The sequence below is a fragment of the Schistocerca serialis genome, chromosome 3, assembly GCF_023864345.2.
Source record: "Schistocerca serialis cubense isolate TAMUIC-IGC-003099 chromosome 3, iqSchSeri2.2, whole genome shotgun sequence".
Classification (NCBI taxonomy): Eukaryota; Metazoa; Arthropoda; class Insecta; order Orthoptera; family Acrididae; genus Schistocerca; species Schistocerca serialis.
Genome location: NC_064640.1, coordinates 925,903,002 through 925,928,562, shown reverse-complemented (window position 1 = coordinate 925,928,562; position 25,561 = coordinate 925,903,002). Strand labels below are relative to the sequence as shown.

At 38.2% G+C, this 25,561-nt stretch overlaps 1 protein-coding gene across 1 annotated transcript in view; it reads left to right on the top strand.

Moving 5' to 3' along the window:
• Window positions 1-25,561, top strand: part of LOC126471323 (EH domain-containing protein 1-like) — a 148,912-nt gene that overhangs the window by 61,106 nt on the left and 62,245 nt on the right. The window contains exons 2-4 of the mRNA XM_050099446.1: window positions 185-293; window positions 16,259-16,423; window positions 18,590-18,743. Coding sequence (XP_049955403.1) covers window positions 185-293; window positions 16,259-16,423; window positions 18,590-18,743 — 428 coding nt within the window. The remainder of the gene's footprint in view (window positions 1-184; window positions 294-16,258; window positions 16,424-18,589; window positions 18,744-25,561) is intronic.

Below are 25,561 nucleotides of genomic sequence, written 5' to 3'. Positions count from 1 at the left end.
GGGAGAAGGTGTTGAGGTTCTGGAGGAATGTGGATAGGGTGTTGTAATCCTCTCATTATTATATGCTAGAAGCTAAAACTTCTTGATCTTAATGCTCTTTCATCCACAGTTACCTTATAAATTATTGACTTTGCTTTAAATGAATGGAATGGGATGTTTACAATATGAAAAATTTTCATTGCAGATTGTTTGAAGATGAAGAACAAGATTTGTTCCATGAAATGCAATCTCTGCCACGAAATGCTGCTTTATGGAAACTGAATGAACTAAGCAGAAGAGCACGTCTTGCCAAGGTGCAGTATACAACATTATAACTTATACTGATATTAAACTTCCTGGCAGATTAAAACTGTGTGCCGGACCGAGACTCAAACTCGGGACCTTTGCCTTCCGCGGGCAAGTGATCTACCGACCTCACAGCTTTACTTCTGCCAGTACCTCGTCTCCTACCTTGCAAACTTTACAGAAGCTGTAGAGTGAAAATTTCATTCTATACTGATATTGTCTACCATAAGGAAATGTACTGATTTTAGGTCATAATACAAAAATTTGGAGGTAGAAGAATGAGAGAGAGACAGAACATTGACAATTCTCATAATGTGAATATGTCACTGCATAACTGGTCAGTGGGCAGATTCCTCTCAATAAAGTGTAGTAGACAAGTTTTGCTATTCGGGCAGTAATATAATGGATGATGACAGAAGTAAAAAGGATGTAAAATGTAGACTGGGAATGGAAAGAAAAGCTTTTCTAAAGAAGAGAAATTTGTTAATAACAAATATAGATATAAGTGTTAGGAAGCTTTTTCTGAAAGTTTTTGTATGGAATGTAGCCATGTGTGGAAGTGGAACATGGATGATAAACAGTTTAAATAAGAAGAGAACAGAAGCAGATATGTATGGATGAGAAAGAGTTTGGATAAGAAGAGAATAGAGACATTTGAAATGTGGTGCTACAGAAGAATGCTGATGATTACGCTGATGACCACGCAGTTGAGTGCCACTCAGACCAAACATCATCATGCTGGTGATTAAATGGGTAGATCATGTAACTGATGAGAAGGTACTGATTAGAACAGGGGAGAAAATAAATTTTTGGCAAAACCTGACTAGAACAAGAGGTCACTTGATAGGACATATTCAGAGACGTCAAGAGATCACCGGCTTAGTATTCGAGGGAATGTAGTGGGGTAGAAATTGTAGAGGGAGACCAAGAGATGATTATGGTAAGCAGATTCAGAAGGATGTAAGTTGCAGTACAACAACAACAACAAAAAGGTCCAGAGAAAGGAATGTATTAGTGAGAGAGAGAGAGCTTAAACCCCCATCCTGAGACAGTAGGTTTTCAGAGGAAGACAAAGTATGTGAGGTAGTGGATTAACAGAAATTTGCTGGTTATGTGTGAGCATAGTATGTGTTTACAAATGTATTCCACCACAGAAGGATAATGCTCCACTGCAACTTAACATAATAATAAAAAGTACAATATTATGAATGTGGTAAAACTCATCAGAAGAGTACATAAGGCCACTGATGTGACTGTTTGTCCCTTATGAGCATAATCTGTTAGCCCCACTATGTGGCTGTCCCAAAAAGTACTCAGTATTGTCTTGTCCAATGAATATTATCTTAATTATTAGTGGTACTGCAGCCATGTGTTTCCACTGCTTGACTTGCTCCTGTGTCATAGTGATGCATCTAGAATTCATCCATCATGATTCTGTGGCTAAAGAAGTCATCTGGAATGGCCTAACACAGCTACATCATTTCGAATGCTGCTTCATTTTGGCAGGCTTTTTAAATAGGTGTGAGCAGTTATGGAGCCCAGTGCTTTGTTATGTTCAAAATTTGATATAAGATGTTGGAAGCTGATCCATTAGTGCTTTTCACTATTGCCTCTATTGTTATGTGCTTATCTTAGAAGACCAGGTCATCCACTTCTCTCACAGTTCCCAGCTCTTCACTGAGCAACAGTTTGCCACTTTGTTTTGCATCTTGTTTCACCACAGTTGAAGCATCTACGCCTCCTAACCACTATGCCATTTCACAGTATATTGTTGGTGCACACTTCCATTACCTTATTATGGATTGTTGTAAAGTTGTTCCCATCCAAATGTGGAAACTGAATTGTTACTGTGCTCTATTTTATCAATGGGCTGTGTAATTTTGTCTTGGCTCCTCAGCATGCTACAGTACTTTGACAAGGGGATTTCAATGCATACCATGACTATAGAAGTAGACCAGCAAGCAAACAGGAAATTAATTACATAACTTTATTTTTTTTGTTGAGGTTATAATTAAAACTTTATGACTACCATTGTCTTTACAATAATCAATTGTCAAATTAGGCAGTACCTTTTCAAAAATCTATCTAAAACAGGATGTAGGTATAATCATTACATGTAATTTGTTGGCATATTGTGTATTGTTATTATTAGTACTGTTATTGTATTACATGTAATCCAAAAATAATGACACTGCAATAAAATCCAAGCAGCTCTTACCCTGATACAACAAAATAATTGTTTCATCTAGGTTTATTATGGTACCTCTGTCGTGCACAAGGCACTGGATAGAAAAATGTATGGAAAGTTCTGGTTGAAAGTTATGAATTATTTAGGTATGAAGGCAACCAAAAAGCAACATTGCAGTGCCGTCACTAAGCACACACAAAAAAGTGCAGAGCTTGGCTAGCTTTCAGAATGCACTTCTTTGCGCGCCCACACACACACACACACACACACACACACACACACACACACACACACACGCACATGCACGCACACACCTGTCTCCCTACACTGTTCTCAGTTGATCAGTTGACTGCTAGCTCGTTACTGGCCCACAGTGAGAGTGTACTGGGGTGTGGTGGAAGTGTCGGGTGGTGGGTAGTGGTAGTGGGTGAAGGGGGGGGGGGGGGGAGAGAGAGAGAGAGAGAGAGAGAGATGGGAGGCAGGAGGCATGGAGGGAAAAGTCTAGCAGCTCGTGGGAGAATGGGGTGCCATCTGTGGGCTAGCTAGGTCGGGGGGGGGGGGGGGGGGCAAATGGCAGACAGCTGGGCATGTGATTTCATAGACTAGGGCATGAGATAACAGCACAGAACTAGCTGATGTGGGGACATATAGTGGGCAGGGGTATTGCAGCAGGTGACACACACACACACACACTGTTGGAGCGGGGGGGGGGGGGGGGGGGGTAGCAAGTTACATTAGATTTAGGCCAGGAAGATTAAGGGAGTGAAGGATGTTCTGTAAGGATAGCTCCCACCAGCACAGCTCAGAAAAGCTGGTGGTGGTGGGGAGAATCTAGATGGCATGGGTTGTGTAGCAGACATTGAAGTCTTCCATGTTGTTGTGCTCTGCTGTATGTTGTGACACTGCCTGCTGTACCTTGTTTTTGGCAAGAGTTTGGTGGTGGCCGTTCATTCGAGTTGACTGCTGGTTGGTTGTCATACCAGTGTGAAACGCATATAACATGGCTCCTTTCACAGGTGGCCCATTGACTTCATCCGGTTCTCCTCCACCCATTGTGCCACCTTTCTAGGCTGCCTCCTCTTAGATGGCTCCAGACACACTTCGGTCCACAGCCAACCCATCAATCACCAACAGTATCTGCACTCTGACAGCTGCCACCCCTTCCACACCAAGAAATCACTCCCATACAGCCTAGCCACCCATGGTAAACGCATCTGCAGTGATGAGAACTTCTTCTCCGAGTATGCTGAAGGCCTCACAAAGGCTTTCACAGACAGACAGTACCCTCCAGGCCTAATTCACAGACTTCCTATGACATATCCTCACACACACCTGATCCTCACATCCATTTCAAGCATCAACCATAAAGAAACGTCCCCCTTGTCACCAAATACCATACCGGACTGGAACAACAATCATGTCATTTTTCAAAGCTTTGATTATCTATCATCATCCCCTGAAATGAGGGACATCCTACCCAAGACACTCCCAACCCCTCCAAAAGTGGTGTTCTGCCACCAACCCAAACTTCATAACATCCTAAATGATTCCTATGCCACTTCCACCCCCAATCCCCTGCCACAGGTATCATACCACTGCGGAAGACCCAGATGCAGGACCTGCCCAATCCTCCTACCCAGCACCACCTATTCCATTCCCATCACAGACTTATCCTATCCCATGAGAGGATGGGCCACCAGTGAAAGCAGCCATACTATATACCAACTCTGTTGCAACCACTGAAAGCGTTTTACATTGGTATGATAATCAACCAGCTGTCAATTAGAATCAGTGGCCACCCCACCACAACCAGCTCTTCTGAACTGGGCCGATGGGAGCTATCCTTACAGCACATTCTTCCCTCCCTTAACCTACCTGGCATAAACCTAACATAACTCACTACCCCATTACCCCTTCCCTCCCCCTAATTGTGTGTTTGTGGGGGGCAGGGGGGAGGGATATGTGTTTGCACGTGAGGGAGAGAGAGAGAGAAGAGAGAGAGAAGAGAGAGAGAGAGAGAGAGAGAGAGAGAGAGAGAGAGAGAGAGAGAGAGAGAGCGAGTAGGTGTACACCATTCCCTCATTCCCTGCCCCAGTACCCTTCCCCCCCCCCCCCACCCCCCCAGTTTGTGTCCCCACATCAGCTAGTTGTGTGCTGTTATCTCATGCCCTAGCCTATGAAATCACATGCTCAACCACCCACCACCTGCCCCACTACCTGCACCCATAGCTAGCCCACAGTTGGCTCCTTACTCTCCCATGAGCTGCTAGATGCTCCAACCCCCCCCCCCCCCAGTCCCCTCTCTGCCTCCTACGTTTCTCCAGCCCTCACCCCACCCTACACCCCCATCTAACTACAGTGGACAGTTGACTGAGCACAAAGTGGGGAGACAGGCATGTGCTTGTGTGTGTGTGTGTGTGTGTGTGTGTGTGTGTGTGTGTGTGTGTTTCCTACAGCTAGAAAAAGGAAGTGCATTCCAAAAACTATTCAAGCTCCATACCTTTCATTTGTGAGCCTGTCAATGATGCAGCACTTCTATCTCCTTTATTGGATATAAAATATATTTATAAGTCAGTTAGTCAAATTGCAGAGGTAATCATTAAAAGTTTTGTAGTCTGAGGCAGTTTAGCATGTTCTCTACACATAAAACTTAAATAAATTCATTATTTATTTATGCTTTCTCATATATGACTTACTGCAAAATTGGGCAGAAGTAAAACTGTGAGGACGGGGTGTGAATCGTGCTTGGGTAGCTCAGTTGTTAGAGCACTTGCCCGCGAAAGGCCAAAGGTCCCGAGTGCGATTCTCAGTCCGGCACACAGTTTTAATCTGCCAGGAAGTTTCATATCAGCGCACACTCTGCTGCAGAGTGAAAATCTCATTCTGGGCAGAAGTAGTTTTTCAGCAAGTACAATGTCACCTAGGTTTTCAGAGCACTTACCATGTCTAATGATCTTGATGCTGATGGGATATTGAACCCTAATTGTCCTTCCTTCTTTCAGAGCACTCAGTTTGGAAACAGATTTTATATTTTTAAGTAGCTTGTTGTACAACATGTTCCAGGTCAATGAGCATTTTTCTTGAATGAGATGATGTGTCGATAGTTAATCCATATGTCACTGTTTAACCTTGTGCTGTAATCATGGAGAATCTTAGTATAAATATGAAATGTTAATTTCTCAGTGTAAGTTTTCTGGCATACATACTTATTTCAAATATGTAACTGCAAGGAAGAAGTAACATATTCAGTTCCTGAAAGATAGGTTTATGTAATTTCATGCTGCTTTCACTGATCATTTATTTATTTATTTATTTATTTAGTTGTTCATTAATCCACAGATAAATTTCTATGTATGGATGTCCTTTTTGTCTACGTTGTAACTGCTCAACCTGCTTATTTATTTCTAATAATTTTATGTTGCATGAACTCTTTAATGGAATAAAAACTATTTTTAGTAAATATCCTTGAGCAAATGTTTTAAATTTACAGACTTTCTTCATGTTTTTGATATGTTTTGGAAGTTTATTATGTATCTTCACTCTTTGGTAAAACATCATGGTTTGGGTCTTTGCTCCATTAATTTTATCTGGGTACAAGCAATCGCTGTATGTAGCTGTTTGCTGCATATGGCTCAATGTTTTTTGTATAAAAACTGCAGTTTGAATCACATATTCACTTTGAACTGTTAGAGTATCCCACTTTTTTAATATCTCAATGCAGTGGGCCCTTTTGTGGCTCTTGCTCATTGTTCTGATGGCTGTTTGTTTGCAGTTTTAGCACATTTTCCACATTCTGAGCATTTGTACCCCAGGATATTATGACATAATTAATGATGGAATGTATGTGTGCAGTGTATGTTGTTTTTAGCATGAGCTATTAAACACTGTGTTTAATACTTGTAATGCATAATATGCTGTACTAATTCTTTTTCCAAATACCATTTAAACTGCTGATTGACATACATACCTAAAGTTTTTGTGCCAGCTACACACTCTATCATTTCATTATGTACTTTAAGTTTTGTTATATAAAGTTTTTTATTTATTTAGGAGTTAATGTAATTAGTCTTATTTATTAAGAGTTATTTTATTGTTATTTGACCAGATGGGGACTGCCGAAGAGGCTTTTCTGCTTTTACTTCCAACATTCCTGATGTCCTATCTATAATTAACCTCCTAACTGAAATTTATTATACCCCAGAATATGTTGGCATACTTCAGGATTAAATATAAGCAAGTTAGGTGTATACACACAATTTTTCAGCAGTAATGTATCTGAAGAGGATTGCTACTACATAAAATATTTGTGGCTGTTTAGAGTTTTAAAAAGTGGTAGGGAAGATAAATCAGAGATTTTTGATTTTCTAGAATATGTATGGATGGAATGTGAAAATATTATGAAAAGGATAGTTAGTACTCAGCATAATGCACTGCACACACACACGACCACAGTATCTGGCTGCTGAGGCAAGAATGCTTGCAGCAATGAATGATGTGGGAGACGTAACCATGTTGTGGTGGTAACGAAGAGACTGGGACAGAGAGGGGGAGGGATATCATGGTAGGAGTGGGGGTGGTAAAGTGCTGCCTATGAGATAGTAGATGGACAAGGTGGAAAGAAGTTAGGGCAGCTAGGTGTAGTCATGTAGTTTGGAGGTTAGATGGTAGGCAGTATTGGGAGGGGGGGGGGGGGGAATTGGGAGTGTAGCAGAAAATAAGAGAAGTAAGTCTGTAGATGCATTGGTGGAATAGAGTGCTGTGTAATGCTGGAATGGGAACAGGGAAGGGACTACATGGGTAAGTAAAATGAGTAACAAAGTTTGAGGCCAGGAGGGTTATGGGAACGTAGGATATGTTGCAGGGAGAGTTCCCACCTGCACAGTTCAGAAAATCTGGTGTTGGTGAGAAGGATCAAGGTGGCAAAGGCCATGAAGCAGCCACCAAAATGAAGAATATCATGTTGGTAGCATGCTCAGCAATGGGATGGTGCAGCTGTTTCTTGGCCCCAGTTTGTTGTTTGCCATTGATGCAAACAGACAGCTTGTTGGTTGTCATGTCCATGTGGAATGCAGTACAGAGGTTGCAGCTTAACTTGTAGATCACATGACTGATTTCATAGGTAACCCTGACTTTGATGGGATAGGTGATGCTTGTGACTGGTGTAGGTGGTGGGGTATTTATGGGACAGGTCTCGCATCTAGGTCTATTACCGGCACATGGGCCATGAGGCAAGGGGTTTGGAATAAGGGTTGTTTGCAATGGACAAGGATATTGTGTAGGTGTGGTAGGCAGTGGAATTTCACGGTGAGAAGGGTGCGAAGGACAATGGGAAGGCCATTTCTCATTTCAAGGCACAATGAGATCTACTCAAAATCCTGGCAGAGAATAAGATTCAGTTACTCCAGTCCTGAGACATGAGCAGAATACACATCTTTGGTTGGATGGTGGGACTTTGGGAGGTGGTGGATGACTGGTGAGATAAGGCTTGGGAGATCTGTTTTTGTACAAGATTGGGATGGTAACTCCGGTCTGTGAAAGGCACAGTGAGACTCTTAGTACATTTCAAAAAAGGGTCACTTGTCAATGCAGATGTGATGGCAGTGGGTGGCTAGGCTGTATGAAAGTGACTTTTCGATGTGGAATGGGCAGTAGCTGTTGAAGCTGAGGTATTGTTGGTGGTTGGTAGGCTTGATACAGTGAGAGGAGGCATCAATATTGGCAGAGGTGAAACCTGAAGGACAAAGACTGTAGGTGGACCAAAAATACGACAGAGAGCCTCGGTGGCCAAGGGCCTTCAGATAGTTGTAGCAAGGAAATAAGCTCCAAGGACAGAATACTGTGGAAGAAGCTACTTGACAAGGCCAAAAACTGACTGTGATTTCTGGGTCCATGAGAGGAAGAGTGTGTCTGGCCCTACCGTGCTAATGATTTCATGTGAGTCATACCTCAGTGAAACTTGTAGGGTAGCTTTATAGGTCTTGGCTGGGTTGTGGGAGGATGATGATTTGACATTCTGCATCCTCATTGGTCAATCACAGTAACTGGAACAGGAGTAACAATATTAATAATACATGCAATATGAATAAATGTAATAATGATGATTCTAGCTTTTCTTTCGGGGAATTGTTAGCCAGAAATAAAATGGTTGAACTGGAAGATATTGATGAAATTGGAGTGGGTTTACCGTCAATGAATATTACAGAAAATTTTGAAACAGAGGCAGTGGTTCTGCCAGAAGTGGAAACGGGTGTTGATGTGGAAGTGAGGGGCAAAACAAATAATAATGAAATTATTTGTAATCAGATTATGTATGTGGACATGTAGATGAGTAATGATGGAAATTCTTCAGATATTTATGTATGTAAGTCTGCTCAAAGTGGAGCATGTACTGTTAGTGATAATATTGATATTGTGCCTGTACCAATGGGTGCATTTGATGAAACAATAGGTAATGATGTAATGAAAATGCTGTGACTGTACTAGTGGGTGCACCTCATAATGTAGTGTTTGTTAACAATGAATTAGTGAATGAAGCTGAAGTTGATTGAAGTAATGAAAATGTTGAGTTTTGTCCTGAGGAAGAAGTTGAGACACGTGTTTGTGGAAGATGGTCAGATGGTTCTGAAAGAATATTGGTAGTGACTGGGTACAAAAAGAGGAAGATGAGTATGTTGCTAGTGACTGGGTATCTTATGATAAGATCCATAAAATAATAATACCTGAGAAATGGGGTACTAGGATATAAAGCAAGTAGTTAAGAATTTGTTTAAGGAAGATGCAGATATAGAATATAGATATATGAATAAGAGTGTTTGTATAATGGATAGAGAGAGCAGGGAAAAGTTGAAGCAGATCTGTTGGAAGAGACTGGATTAAAGAGGGTAATTATTGAAAAAAATCAGCTAGTTATTAATATCAAAGTGGAAAAGGTAGAAAGTATTGCACTATTAGATTCTGGGTCTAGTGTGGCAGCTGTATCTGCATTATTCTGGCAACAGATAAGAAGCAGAGATTTGGTGGAGTTAACTATAACTGGGATTAAAATACAGACTGGAACTGGGGGGTGTAGCAAGCCATGAAAGATGAAAAATCTATTAGATTTTAAGATTGAGGACAATATTTCAATATAGATTGCTTTGTGATACCTGGCCTTGCTATGGGCATCATTCTTTGGATGTATTTTCTTATTAAGTACCATATGGTTGCAGTATTATTGTAACAGACAGAGTTCTGGAATTTAATGATGGAGGTAACAGCAAAACAGTTAAATTTAAAAAGGAACTGACAGGGGTAAAATGATGATTCATTTAAAAAGGAAGAATGAGTATAATGGAGAGGTATGCTTTCTAGAGAAAATAATTGATAAAATAAAAGAAATCAAACATTTGCCAAGGAATCAAAGCTCACAGCTCAAGAAACCATTGCATAAATGTAAAGATGTGTTTTCAGATAGGCCTAGGGTAACAGGGAGATAGTCTTAGAAATAAAGAGACCAATGAGGAAATCAAAAAATTATTTGAATTGTATAATGGGCCATTTGAAGTAACAGAATGCCTACATCCCAATGCCTACAGACTGGTGCACCCAATATCAAAGAAACCTTTGAGTCTGCAAAATATAACTGAGCTGAGGAGACATATTGAAAAGTGAATGAAGAGAATACAAAGTACTCAAGTGTACATTTATTTATCATGTTGTACAGTTCTAAGCAATTTATGGGGTTTCTTGTTGTTAATTGTTTCCTGAATGGTATATACATGTTGTGTAACATGGTTTGCACAGCTGATACTTGTGGAATTGATGACAGAAGTTTCATTTAAATGAGAATCATAGGAATTTTAAATATTCATCTATTCATGAGAAGATATGCATGGATATATGGGGGGGGGGGGGCATTAGATAAAGAAGCAACTATGGTATGGGAAATAATTCATGGGGGTTTAAGTCTGATGCATTCGGGTGAGATGCATAATGGGATGTACAGCACATTATTTGATTATTCTCTCTTGTCAGTATGTAAATGTAATGTTCAGATTTAGAATCTTGGAAATCAATGGATTTTGAGTAGGTCAATCTAGTTTGGTGAGTATTTGTGCAGACATGAAAGCAAGAATTAATTGTTTATTTTGTCAATTAAAATCATGGGTAGCTTTTGGGATGCAAAGGAGATTCTTCAAAATTTAAAACGATTTGTTTATTATCAATTAATATATGTGGTATATCCAGCTGTTTTAATACACATTTAAACATTTGTATTGTTGCCTTGATCAGTATCATTTGAGATGTAAACACAGTAGACACATGGTGAACCAAAAGTGGGTTTCTGTAGACTGAACAGTGGGGAATCGTGGATACAAAATATTGGCCACTCACTCACTGGGACATTTGTTTGCACATCTTAATAGGATATAGCTTGGTTGGTAATGGGTGGCACAGCACTGCTGGCTGTATACTGAAGAGTGTGGAAGGTGTAGAAATGTGCCAAGACTGCCTTGGACATAAGAATCCAGTTGCACCAACCTGATGCAAGTACTGGAACAACTGCCTGTGTGTGTATTTGATTTGATTTATTGAGCACCCACTGTGGAAAGAAAAGTGAAAGTGATAACATATTTTAATCTTGAGTGCTGTGTGTACAAAGACTAACATGAGCATTTATTATATGTAAAATCATTTGGGTTGCTAGCCCAGTCAAAGACTTGATTACAAATTATTAATAGCACATTTAGGTAAAGATACATCAATTATGTTTAAGTTATATGTGTATATGTTTGCTAGTGATAATTCTCATGCAGATTGATTCACCACTCAAAAAATTATTCCACAAGTTTTGGTATAGTTAAATACATGGAAAAATTGGTACTTCTTGACACTGTGTAAATGGTGAGGAATGGTGCTACTTCATATAAGAATCAACAGATGATTGATGTATGTGACATTACAAGCAGCTGGTTTGATGGCCACAGGACAGACTAAATCTCACAGGCCAGCTGTGGGCAGGTTTGAATGTTTGTTGGGACATCCAGCTGTCAGACAGCTGTGAAAAGTGAGCAGAGTGAAAGTAAAGGCAGCTAGCAAACCAGAAGGCTCAGTGGTCACTGGGGTTTTTCCAGGCAGAAAGAGGGGGTGTTCCAGTGACATGGTTGTGGGATGAGCTAATATGGAAGGACTTGTGACTTTAAATGTCATCAATATGATTTCAATGAAAAATGCATTAAAATTCATTACAGGCATTCTGGAGTAAGACCAACGACAATTTTGGAACTGCAGCATTGGGATGAGCTCATTAAACATAAATCCATATCTAAAGCCTTAATAGTTAAAAAGTTATTGACATTATTACCATTATTGTCTATAGTAAATTCTAACAGCTGAATCCATCACAAACATCAGATTTGTGATACGCAAGATGAACGAGTATAAAGCCTGCAAAGTAATGAACAGATTATTTTTATAATTAAACACTATAAAAGATGTTATAAACAATTTAGTTTATTTATGTAAGTAGTGCCATATCTATGAAATCCTCCACAGAGAGAAAAATGATCTTGTAAGCATGAGTTTCTTTCCTTAATATTCCAATAAATTTCAGTGTGTACCAAGCTGTAGTTGCAATTTTTAAAATAGGTAAAGTAAGTGTTTTGACTAGAATTCTGAATGTGGCAATTTATGTGTTTGTGATTTATTTAAACTTGTGAAAATAATGGATAAGTGAGTTTGCTAAGAGATTGCAGAATGACTGCAAAGACTTTCATATGTTTTATCATAAGTATTTATATGAAATTATTATGAAAATTATTAATGGTGGGCAAGATGAAAGTATCTGCACTGAATCGAGGAATGGTCATATGACCAAACCTTTGGATAAGTGTGTGGGGGCAGCACTCATGGTCTTTCACCTGTAATCTTGCATCTGAAGAGTTGCTGAGGTATTTCATCTGGAGCTGTTAATGCTATGGGCGGTGTGTATGCCACAAACGTTATTTTCATGTGCCAGGACTTGTGCACTGTGACTTAGGATATGCTGCTAGGTATAAATGCTATGTCCATACAAAGTAATACCAAAATTTGCTCAAGTGATAGATGAGTTACTTGTATGTGGCCACCATTTGCAAACACTGTGCTTCTCTAAAAAAAAAAGAAGTTAAAAGAGACTTACTTGAAACTTAAAATGAATCTGTTTTGATCAATGTTATTTTCCTTTGGGATTTCAACCAACAGATTCAACCTCAGTACACCTTTTATTGAATTGTTTGCAAATGTCTCACTGCTAATATAAGTTTTTGTTATTAACATTATTATGTTGTGTCATTGGGAAAAGCAGCCGTTCACAAAGTTAATGATGACACATTGTCCACACACTGGTGAATGGGAGAAAAAGTGGTTTTGTTGCCTCAAATTTTCTATATGATTTAACTACAGGATTGACACAATATGGAAGTGATTTTCTATTGGGGAAAAATATAATTTCCTGAGAGAGAAAGAAACTGAAGCATGTTGCAACCACAACTACTGAAGCTGAGTATGCAGCTTTAAATTCTGCCACCAAAGAAGCAGTGTATTTGAGACAGGTGATAGGAGAATTGTTAAATGATATACATCAAAATACTCTAATCATTTTCCTACAAAATTCTGTGTTGCATTCTAGATTGAAATCTGATTGTGCAAAAGATTACTTTATCACACAATGTGTAAAAAGAAGTGAGATTATTGTTAGGTACTTGTAGTCAAAGGAAATGCCTGCTGATGTATTAACTAAAGCACTTGCTAGGTAGCAACACATGTATCTTGTACATAGGTTGAAATCATCACCAGATTAAATGCTAGTTGTTTTTATGTTGGTAATCTGGCTCCTTGTTTCACCTTTCTCATTGATGGCCACAAGGTATGGACTCTCTCTGAGTACAAAACCCTCTCTCTCTCTCTGTGTGTGTGTGTGTGTGTGTGTGTGTGTGTGTGTGTGTGTGTGTGTGTGTGTGTGTGTGTGCCATTAACATGTTTCTGTGAATATGAGTATCATGAATAATGTAATTGTTATTTTTCTTTATTCCCACCAACCTCAATGTGATAACAATATGGCATAGTGTGTACATGATCATAATAAAGATATAAGAGAAAACTTTTTATTCTGCAAACCACTTGAGTCAAATTCTGCAACAGAAAACGTTTTGAATGTGATTGACCTTTACTTGTTTAAAGTAGGTATTCCTTGACAAAAATGTGTCAGTATTTGTAAAGACAGGACCAAGGCAAGGTAGAGTCACTTAACAGGGCTGGCAGAAAAAGTGAAGAAAGTTGTACCCAGTTGTTAAACACACACTGTATAGTATGACAAGAAGCATTGGATTCTAAGGACATGCCCAAAACTCTTTATGTTGTTTTGGCAGATGCTGTAACCTTCATAAACTTCATCAAGGCAAGGGCTCTAATTTCACATCTGCAAGAATAATATTCTTTCACTTTTATAATTTTGGAAAGACAGTGAACTAGCTCTCATGGAATATTTGGTTAGAGACATTATTACACATTATAGATTCTCCAGAAAAGTTTTGAAAAGTACTTTTCTGAAGATTACACAGAATTTGACTGCATAAGAAATCTATATTCAGGTAAGCAGCAGAAGAAGCAACCATGAAAGAAACTTTTATTGACATGATGAGCAACATTCCAATGGAAGGTGCTTTCAAAAAGAAAACTCTTCCTTCTTTTTGGATGGGAGCAGAAACAGAACATCCTTCTCTTTTCAAACAAGCAGTTCAAATAATGGTACTTTTTGTCACTACTTACATCTGTCTGAGTTGCAGTACAAAAAAAATAAAAACAGGAACAGATTTAATGTTGAATTAGGCTTGAGAGCTAAGTTGAGCTCAACTGAGCCAGACTTTGGTGTTCTGATTAAAGATAAACAGCAGCGTGCTTCCAGCTGAAACATGTAGATGTTCTTTCATCAGAATCTAAATTTGGAAACTGTCTAATTACTGATTTTTAAGTTTGATTTAGCGTCAAAGTTTGATATGTTTCCGCTTTTTTTCGTTTCTTTGTTTTTGGACACTGATTTACTATACTCCATGATCAGTTTATCACTCTCTTGCACAAATGGTTTATATTATTTATAATGTAAAAGTTCTATAAATATTTTACATGTCATTCCTCTCTTACTCACTGAACATTTATATCAGAACAACTTGAATTTAATTTCATCTTATTTACAATGTGGGAAAGACAGAAAGCTACTTACCATAAAGAAGACATGTCAAGTTACAGACAGGCACAGTTAAAAAATTATCACATAAAGCTTTTGGTCACAGCCTTCCTACCTGGAGTTTCCATTGTTTGATTTCATCTTATTTGCCACAAATAAGAACCACATGCGAACATGAACAACTCTGTAAAATAAGTGCTTCCACAAAACCTCGTGTGTGTGTGTGTGTGTGTGTGTGTGTGTGTGTGTGTGTGTGTGTGTGTGTGTGTGTTTTGTCTATTCCTGATGATACTGACTCATTTGAAATATTAAGCAATATATGGGTAGTTACACTGACAAAGTGTGTGTGTGTGTGTGTGTGTGTGTGTGTGTGTGTGTGTGTGTGTGTATGTATGTGTGCGTTGTCTATTCCTGATGATACAGACTCATTTGAAATATTAAGCTCTATATGGGCAGTTACACTGACAAAGAAAGCATTTGTAGTGAATTGTTGCATAACATACAGTCTACAGGCACTAAGTACTCATAAGTTATGGAGTGATTCACATCAACATCAATAATCTTTGCAATTCAGGATGCTGACCTAAAAGAACACTTTATAGTCGAGCAGAACAGAATTCCCACTCCAACCCCCCCCCCCCCCCCCCCCCCTCCCATGAAGAAAAATTATCTATGACCCTGGTAATTTCCATTTTAAAGACATGTTAAAACTTTCCTAGACATTTACATTGTTTTCCTCAGATAAGAATTTGCATGCCCCCTATAATGAGGTTGCAAAAGTGCTACAATATCTTGGTCTAATGTGTGGGTGAAAGACCTTTTTACGATTATGAAACTAAATATGTCACAACAAATTTGTGAAATTGTCTGTGTCTGCACGTATATTAATAGTCTCTCCAGATTAAAAATTATAATGTGTCTTCACTGTTCTAAAAATAATTAAATAGTACTGAAAACTTGTTTTATTAGTGATCTGTGTTGCTGAAAAATAGGAAACATTCAAATACAGTGGAACTGCATTGCCATCTAAATATGATGTGGTCACAGATTCCCCTCGTCCACCTCCTCCTACTCAGGCAATGTGATGTGGTAGTGGTGAAGTGTGCAGGTAGGCTGAGCGTTATGGCACACAAGCCATGACGCAGCTTGTGAGCTGAATTCTTCACTGCCCGAGCTCTAAAGCAATATCTCCTGTTCCCACTGATAGTGTTTCTGTTGTTCCTGTTGTTTGTGGATTTATACCTACATGTATATTGTTCAACTGTGATTTACATTACCAACTTCTTTTCCAAAAAAAAGGTTTATAGTTATTTACAGGAAACAAATAAATAAAAAATAATCAAGTTCCAGTCAGTTGAATTTCAACAGTTTCTCTATCATGGTAGCTGAATGAGAAAATATGATAGCTATAGTTGGACATGAAATAGTGGATACTAGAAGTGTATGAAATGTTAGTGTATTTCTTTGCCATTAATTATTGTCTGAATTGTTTCCACACCATATTTTATAACTGCTCAAAATCTACAGTTCCAAACATGAGAGTATGAGATGGATAAACTTTTCACTTTAAAATTATTTTTCAGGTTCATGCATACATAATAAGCACTCTTCACAAGGAAATGCCAATACTATACAGAAAAGAAGCCAAAAAAGAGCATTTAATTCAACATCTTGATGTTATTTACAAGAATATTGAACACAAATATCAGATATCTCATGGAGACTTTCCAGAGCTGAAAAAAATGCAGGTATTTACAAACAGTGCTGGTTGTATGAGACTAACTTAATTATTTATCCTAGTAACAGAATGAATGTGTGCTGAATTGGAAATTGAAAATTCATGACAAGATCCGGACTCAAATAGACAGCAATTTCCTATGTTTCACAAACCATTAGGGTATCCACACACTCACTTTGGCCTGATCCAAATTCTCAATGTTGTTAAATGTTCCCTCCTGTATTTTAATTGATGTATGGTCTATAAACACTCATAACAGGATAGAGCCATAACTAGCAGTTGAGCTACTACTTTTTATAGGGTAAGCTCTCTCTCTCTCTCTCTCTCTCTCTCTCTCTCTCTCTCTCTCACACACACACACACACACACACACACACACACACACACAGACACACATACACAAAAAAGAGAAAAAGAAGGTCACCTCACACAGGCACTGAAACTCATCCATAGGAAACAACTACGATGCTGATTCCTGATAAAAGAGGTCTAGGAGAGAAGAGAAGGAGAAAGATAAAGGCAACAGACATGAGAGAGAAATCTCAATTCTCCTATGTCTACCAAGAAGTGTGCAGTCTAATGGAATGTACCTATTAGAATTTGACATTTATGGTATCTATAATATTGTAAGCATATGTATATATGTAAATTAGTTCTGATATAAGCATTTTGTGTTGCTAACAGAAACAAAATATTAATAATTAAATTGATATTATCTTTGATAGTCCATTAAATTTCAGACATGCAGCTGCGCAGATAGAATTCCCTCCACTGATATTTCAACCACGTATCGTCCGGCCATCCTCAGAGTGAGTCACAAGACTGACAACAAGATGCCAAGCACAGCCTTATGAGCTCCACTGCACATGCGTGTCACAGATGCTGGTCGGCAGCAGAGAAATATGTTTACACATGCGCCGCCTGTGGCGAAGGCGTACAGACATTCGATTCTGTGGTGTCACCGCCAGACACCACACTTGCTAGGTGGTAGCTTAAATCAGCCGCGGTCCATTTAGTACATGTCGGACCCGCGTGTCGCCACTTTGTGATCGCAGACCGAGCGCCATCACAAGGCAGGTCTCGAGATACGGAATAGCACTCGCCCCAGTTGTACGACGACTTTGCTAGCGACTACACTGATGAAGCCTTTCTCTCATTTGCCGAGAGACAGTTAGAATAGCCTTCAGCTAAGTCCATGGCTACGACCTAGCAAGGCGCCATTAGCCTTACATAGTTTGATAGTTATCGTATGAAATGTCTCATCAAGAACGTTGTAAACCAATGACGGATTAAAAGTATTCCCAAAGCAACGTACTTTTCTTTATAGCAATTCATTGAGCGTCCTGTTTCAGGCTTCAAGATATTCTGCGTGAGCTTATAGCGTGCCTATCGGCCCCCTCAAAATAACACTGTGTCGGCACTTCTAACGCAACATCAGATTCGCTTATCAATGTATGATTGGCGGCAGTGACACCATGACGACTTCTCTGCAGTTTAATTACCCCAATAGCCAGATTCCATGCTTTGTCCAAATTAAAACAATTATCTCTATTTATTAAATTATTAGCTAATCTAATCTCTATAGCTTCCTTGAAGACAAATCCCCAAAAAGAAGAGGTGGATGTTAAAATCTTCACATCACTAATTCATGGAATGCCCTGTATCAATACAATGTTCGGCCACAGATGACTTGTTTGGCTGTTATAAGCGTGTGTATCTTCAATGCTCCACACACCTCTCATGAACGGTGCGTGTTATTTGACCTATGTACGACTTCTCACCATTTCTGCAGGGAATGGTATTTCTCTGCCACCAACTAGCATCTGTGACCTGCATGCGCAGTACCGCCGCGGTGGAGCATATAAGGCCACGCTTGGCATCTTGTCGTCAGTCTTGTGTCTCACTCTGAGGATGGACGGATGATACACGGCCGAAATATCAGTGGAGGAAATTTTATTTGTGCAGCTGCATGCCCGAAATTTAATGGACTATTTATTACGCTGCAAGAAGTTGAAAATGCATATTTTCTTTGATGTTTGAATTTAAATAGATACAAATGGCACATTAACTGTCATTCTGATGTGAATGTTCATTTCTTTCATAGATCATATACTAAAGCACTTTATTCTTCATATTACCAGGATGAATAAAGTCAATGTTCAATTCCTTATTTCAGGAGCTGTTGGCGGAACATGACTTCAGCACTTTTCAACCATTGAAGCCTGAACTGTTTGAAACTGTGGAACACATGCTTCAACATGACATCCCTCATCTGATGGAAATGATAGTCCAGGATGAAATTCAAAATAACACTGAACCAGAGGCACAAGGTTAACTCCCAATGAAATACCTACCTGAAGAAGCAAGTTTCATAAAAATATCAAACTCCACCATTTGAACTTTCTTTAAATATCCTATAACCTAATTTGTGTAATTATTAGGATAACTGCCATTGATAATCTACACACAATGCAGCAGCATACCTTTGTGAAGGTCTAGTTCTTTGAGCTGATTCAGTCAGCAATCACAAAGTTACTGGACAATTTACTGAATGTAGATTGCACTAGACTGTTTAGCAGTTATATGAAAATGGCAAGTCACAGAATTTACATACATTTCTGTACTGTGTTGGGTACACTACATGAGGGCAAGTCAATAATTAAATTAATGCTGTGTGTGGGAGTGTGTGTGTGTGTGTGTGTGTGTGTGTGTGTGTGTGTGTGCGCAATTTCATATGTAATGTGCACATGGTTTGTGCATGCATACAAATAACTCTACACATATACACACATGTAGATAGTATGAAAGTACTGATGCTGTGGATAAAACATTTCCTCAATACATCTTTTCTTGTGGGAGTGCTAATACAACAACGTACTGGTATCCGAAAGTGGAAGTAGGTTGTAAAGCACCACCTGATTTTCTGTAGTCTTCACCACCTCCTTGGTATCAAAACTGCCTGTTGTCTTGAAGCTGAAGATCTTATTCATTCTCTGCTGATGTTTTCTCAATAACTTAAACTCAACACTACAATGTAACTTGCATTCCACACATTTTATTTGCCTCAGAGTTAGATTATTTGGCCACTGACTTGTTTTGCTACCTCGGTAAAATTATTAGCACTTGCAGTCACATCAGCCCTCACAAATAATTGAGAGTCCGCCGGCAGAATCACTCATACAAATTGCAAAGTTATTAAAACACATATTAAGAAAGCACTATCCAATAATCAGTGGTAGTTCTAACAAGCCATGAAACCAAGTAACCAAGTGTGACACAAAACATCTACATTAACATAAAATGGCACAGTTCACATGCCATACTGGCTTGCAGAACTCTACTGGATAAAAGGGCACTGCATTTGTTCACTTAGTTCACTCATTAATTAAGTCATCATGCTCAACAATAACTAATTTGAATAACAATGACAGTTCAAGTGTCCGATTAACCACAACACAATCCAATCAAAATATTCATTAACTGGAGTTACAAAAATCACTTGAAAGTTTGTAAACATCACTTAGTTTTTGCAGAGCACATGCATGTATTTTCATGAACTAACTACACATAGTTAGAGCAAGAGCATATATCCATAGCACAGATGTTGCATGTTTGTTAGCTTGACATGGACTGAGCACACACTGCTGACTATGAGTCACATCTAACTATTTAGATACTGCTGCATAAACAAATTGTTTCAGAAACCACACAATCATTTCAAATATGGCTAGGTTACATTTTGTTCTTCCAGATGGAGTACACATATTGCTAAAATTTTTGTTTCCTAAAAGATGAGGTAATCTATGAATTTAGAAAATTTAATGGAAGTGCTTTATGCATCCACAATAGGAATACCTTAGTTACAAGTATGAGTGCCATATTGGAATTGCTGTACATTATGTGGCATTCTTAATTAATGATTAAGTCATTTAATAAAGTATGTCATCTGGTGCATAAAAATATGTGTAACAAAAGTTCAATAGCAAAGGTCAGAATTTAACTAGTACTTGGGTGAAATCTGTAATGTAAAATTTGGCCTCTTGTGAATTTTAATGATAGTTATCTCATCAATTAATTAGTTTCACAGAATTGGAATACATTATTTAAAAGCTGAACTACTAATCTTTCTGTTCAGTGGTTTCACTATGCCAAGAAATACTTATTAGATCACAATGTTTTTATGGTAGGTATGTAATATGGTAAAATTTTCAATTAAAAATATTATGAAAAGGATAGATTGCTACCCACCATAAAGATGACCCACTGAATTGCAGACAGGTACAACACAAAGACTGTTACACATTATAGCTTTCCAACAAAGCCTTCATTAGCAAAGAAGACACAGGCACATCCGCAGAAGTAAGCCCACCTCATGCACACATGATCACTCTAGTCAGAGCTGGCAGTTGTAATGATTAAGTCTGCTTTGGCCGAAAGCTATAATGTGTAAAGTCTTTCTGTTGTGTCTGTGTGCAAACAATCATAACAGAGGGAATAGTTCCAACTTTTGATGTCACTTCACCCCAACTTTGGGTTGTATAGACTGATATTGATAAGAGTGCATAATCCAAATGTCTAAAATACATTACACAATAGTCATCACATTTTCATAAAACCCTTAATTTACATTGTTAGACATTATTCTGTAACTTGAACTGTTTCTGGTACTGGTCATCACTCACCATACTGAAATATACAAGTTTTTTACATTAATTTTTTATTTACTTAATTTATCAATTTGTTCAGCCAGTTGTTGTATTTCAGTTGACGCAGGTTGCATCATTACATATAGTCCCTGACATTTTAGTGCATGTATAGCACAGATTGCAGCATGACACACAAATATTATTTTACAGGATATCTTCTAGATCCATTCCCTTAATTAAAATATTTATGTCATCCACAAATTATATGGATTTCATGAGGAAGGTCATGAATATATACCAAGAACAGTAGTGGCCCCGAGACACTTTCCTGAGGCACACCATTTAGGATCTTCCCCGTATCTGAGTAGTATTTATTACTCTCCTCATCTAGTATTTCTACTTTTTGATATCTGTTCATGAAGTAGGACTTTATCAGACTGAATGCAATTCTTCCCACCCTACAGAATTCTTCCCTGTAAAGTGTTTGCACTTCATAGTCCAGAATTTCTCATGCTGACAAAGTTGATTTATTTTTTTATCTATGTACAGACAATGAATTTCTTGGGTAGGAAAACAATTTACAGTTTTACAAATGAATAATAATAATATTTTTAAATCTGATGTTTACAATACTTCTTGGCTTTAATCCAATATCTTTCGTCAACACCTCAATTTGTTGCCTTCAAATGATCAGGCGATGAGTTTGTTCCCGGGAACTCCTGACAGTGGCTGTGGCTACACTTGTGCTGATGAATTGCTTACATGCAAAGAATGTACAACACAACTTATATGAACCAAATGGTACATTTTTTCTAAGCCTAGTGCAAAATATCTACACCTACATTTACATCTATCCTCTGCAAACGACTGAGAATGTGTAGCAGAGGGAACATCCCATTGTCCAAGTTATTAGGGTTTTTCCCAATCCATTCACATTTGGAGGATGTGAAGAATGGGTTGTTTAAATGTCTCAATGCAGGCTGTAATTAATCTAAATTTGTCCTCATGATGCCCATGGGAGTGATAAGTTGGAGGTTGTAGTATATTCCTGGAGTCATCATCTAAAAGCCAGTTCTGGAAACTTAGTAAACAGGTTTTCTCAGGATAGTTTATGTCTACCTTCAAGAGTCTGGTAATTCAGTTTCTTGAGCATCACTGTGACCCTCTTGCATGGATCAAAAAAGCCGTTGTCATTTGTGCTGCCCTTCCCTGTATACTTTCAATACCCATTATATCCCTCACACATGGATGATGCCGGCCGAAGTGGCTGTGCGATTCTAGGCGCTGCAGTCTGGAGCCGAGCGTCCACTACGGTCGCAGGTTCGAATCCTGCCTCGGGCGTGGATGTGTGTGATGTCCTTAGGTTACTTAGGTTTAATTAGTTCTAAGTTCTAGGCGACTGATGACCTCAGCAGTTAAGTCGCATAGTGCTCAGAGCCATTTGAACCATTTTTTTGAACGTAGACAATATTCTACAATGGGTGACATGAGTGATTTGTAAGCAATCTCCTTCGCACAGTGATTGCACTTCCATAGTATTCTACAAATGTACCATCCACTTTGCTCACAACTGAGCCTATGTGCTCATTCCATTTCATATCCCTACAAAGTGTTACATCCAGGTATCTGTATGAGTTTACCAATTCCAGCTCTGATTCATTGATGTTATAGTCATTTGATACGACATTCTATTATGTTGTGAGGTGCACAGTTTTACATTTCTGAACATTTGAAGCAAGTTGTCACTTTCTGCAACACTTTGAAATCTTATCAAGATCTGACAGAATATTTAGTAGTGTCTTTCAAACAGTAGTTAGTTATAGATGACTGTATCATCTGAAAAAATAAAAAAAAAATCATTATGTATTTAAAATTTATTACTAATTTATAATAATACATTAATAAATAGCACTTTTTATTGTAATAGAAAAATAATTGTGCAGCAGTATATAGTTTCATATAGTGTTCAAATATGAACATTCCATTCAACTCTTGTTTGAAGTATCATTAATTATAGGCATAGTATCAAATAATGCTTCAGACCACATGTGCACTTCACCATAACAAAATTGTATTCACTTTCACATAGTTACATTTCATTCTTTCAGTTTGCCTGTACTTTCATTAAATACTTTGCCTAGGGAACCTTGTTAGCTGTAAAACTGCATCAGCAGAAAAAAAAACTACCACAAAGAGAGGGTCCCTAGCCATTGCTGCCCCACACAATACTCATTATTACTTCATTACTAACTTCCTTATTACTCTGCATAACTTCATTAAATATATTTTCAGCATAATACCATAAAGCCTTAATTCCCAACTTTGTTTTGTTTTTCAAAATTAACTGTAAAACGACTCTTTACAGCAATAAACCAATTTTCTATAACAAAATTTTGCAGTTCATACATGAGTATATTACTTCACTTGAAAATTACTTATTCTATTCTTAACCTACCTGAAGGGCTCCTCCATGACAAACACTCTGTTTTTGTAGTCAGTATGGTTGGTAACACTGTTTGTTTTATCTCAAAAAAATTTACATTAGCTTGAAGAGCAAGATGTTGACTTATTCTCATGGACAACAGCACATTATGAGATACTGATTTCATTTCCACCATGAAGTGAGCAAAGCAATGGTAAATCTATTTCTACTGGTGCTACAATATCAGTGTGTGTGTGGTGTTGTAAGCACAGCACACATCACCAGACAGCACCACAGACATTGATAGGTTGACAACCCAATCCAGGGATGGCATACAGCCCAGCGATTGCCACACCAAGAAGTCACATTGGTGGCACCACAAGAGAAGTGATATGCACTGGCGCCATAGCAGAACAGGCAGTTCCAAGTCAGGTCACCTACCGAGGAGACTGCCTTCTACTTGTGTACTTTGTACCACATTATCTACTTCTAACAAGACGACACCAGCCCCTCCTCAGTGAATTTTCTAGTAGGACAAGAACTGTTTACTATCCAGCCTTAGCTTCTGTACCAGTAGTTGCTTTTCAGGATTTGTTGCCTGAGTCAATTTGCACAAAGTTGAGTATTCATCAATAGATGTGTGTGTTCTTGTCACTAATCATTATCATTGTTTCAGTGTTCTCCTTGTTCTCCTCTCACAGTGTTTCCTCAGTGCATTATAAACTGAAATCTTCTTCTGTGGTTGTGTTAAAATTGCGATACAACATTATCCATTCTTAAATTCACACATTAAGCTGAAAAAGAATTTGAAATTAATTACACAAATGCCTCAACATTATTAAACCCAAAACAAGGTTAAAACATTTTTCACAAAATGTTAACTGACATATTAATTGTTGTGCTTCCATCCTCTGTTATACTACTTACATTTAAAGACAAACAAAAAAGCCACTCCCTGATTTAGGGACATTAATATACCTGCAATATGAGAAAACTAGGTGATGATTAAATTTCCTTCTAATCTACTGATAGGATAGTCAGAGGATCAAGTGATATACGAAAAGAAGATTAGAATCTCACAGCTCAGGGGGGCATTACTCACCATGTAATGTATCTACCAGATAACAGTGAACCCTCTACCTATTGGTAAGTTCAGAATTACATTGACCACCTGGCTTTCCAAGTAATTTTGGAATACTAGGTGAAATTTCACACTTACTTCTCAAAATATTTGCCATTCCATTTCCAAATTCAACAAAATCTTCAAACATCTGACAACCAGGAAACACATATGCACTGAACACTACATCTACATTGAAAATTACTTTTTGCGTATTTACATTGATAACCATTTTTTGCAAACTGTCTACTTTATTTAAATTCAAAAAATTGTTTCTACACTCTGCACACTGTTTACTTCCTCATCAATTTCTAACAGTCTGTACATAGCTACCACTATCAATATAGCAACAGGCCCCTTCACTTTGGTAACCCTTACCTTTCCAACATTCACAGCTTTCAACACAACATTATACACTTTAATTCTTACTACTTGCTTTTCATTTAAATTATTGCTAATTTCACACTCCTTACATTCCTCTCTCACTTGACAACCTGGCACAACCTCATCTGATTTGTCTATATCTCATTTTGCTTTTTCACTGCTGCAGATGTGCTCTCTATATTTGCTGCTGAGGACAATTTTTGTTATGGCTGTACTGCTCACCAAATGCTGGTGCCTGTGCTCTGAGGTGGCTTTCTGGCTGGAATGAAATACTTATTGTTCCATTTTCAGAAAACTATAGGTATAAGAACTAGATTTTTGCTCACCTTATAATCTGATATCTTCAGAAGACAGTGGGGTATAGCATCTGTTATTGCCAGTCAGTGGGTGTTCCCTCTTGTTATTCTAAAGAAATTGTCCAGCAGACTCTGGTTGTGTCCTGATTTTAAGAAAACTGTGAGTCTTCAAACAGTCATTCTTTGTTATCCCTTGCCATGCCCAGAAGAACTGCTGGACAAGTTAGATGTCAGTCATTACTTTTCCAAAATTTATTTCCATGACACTTACTTGCAGATC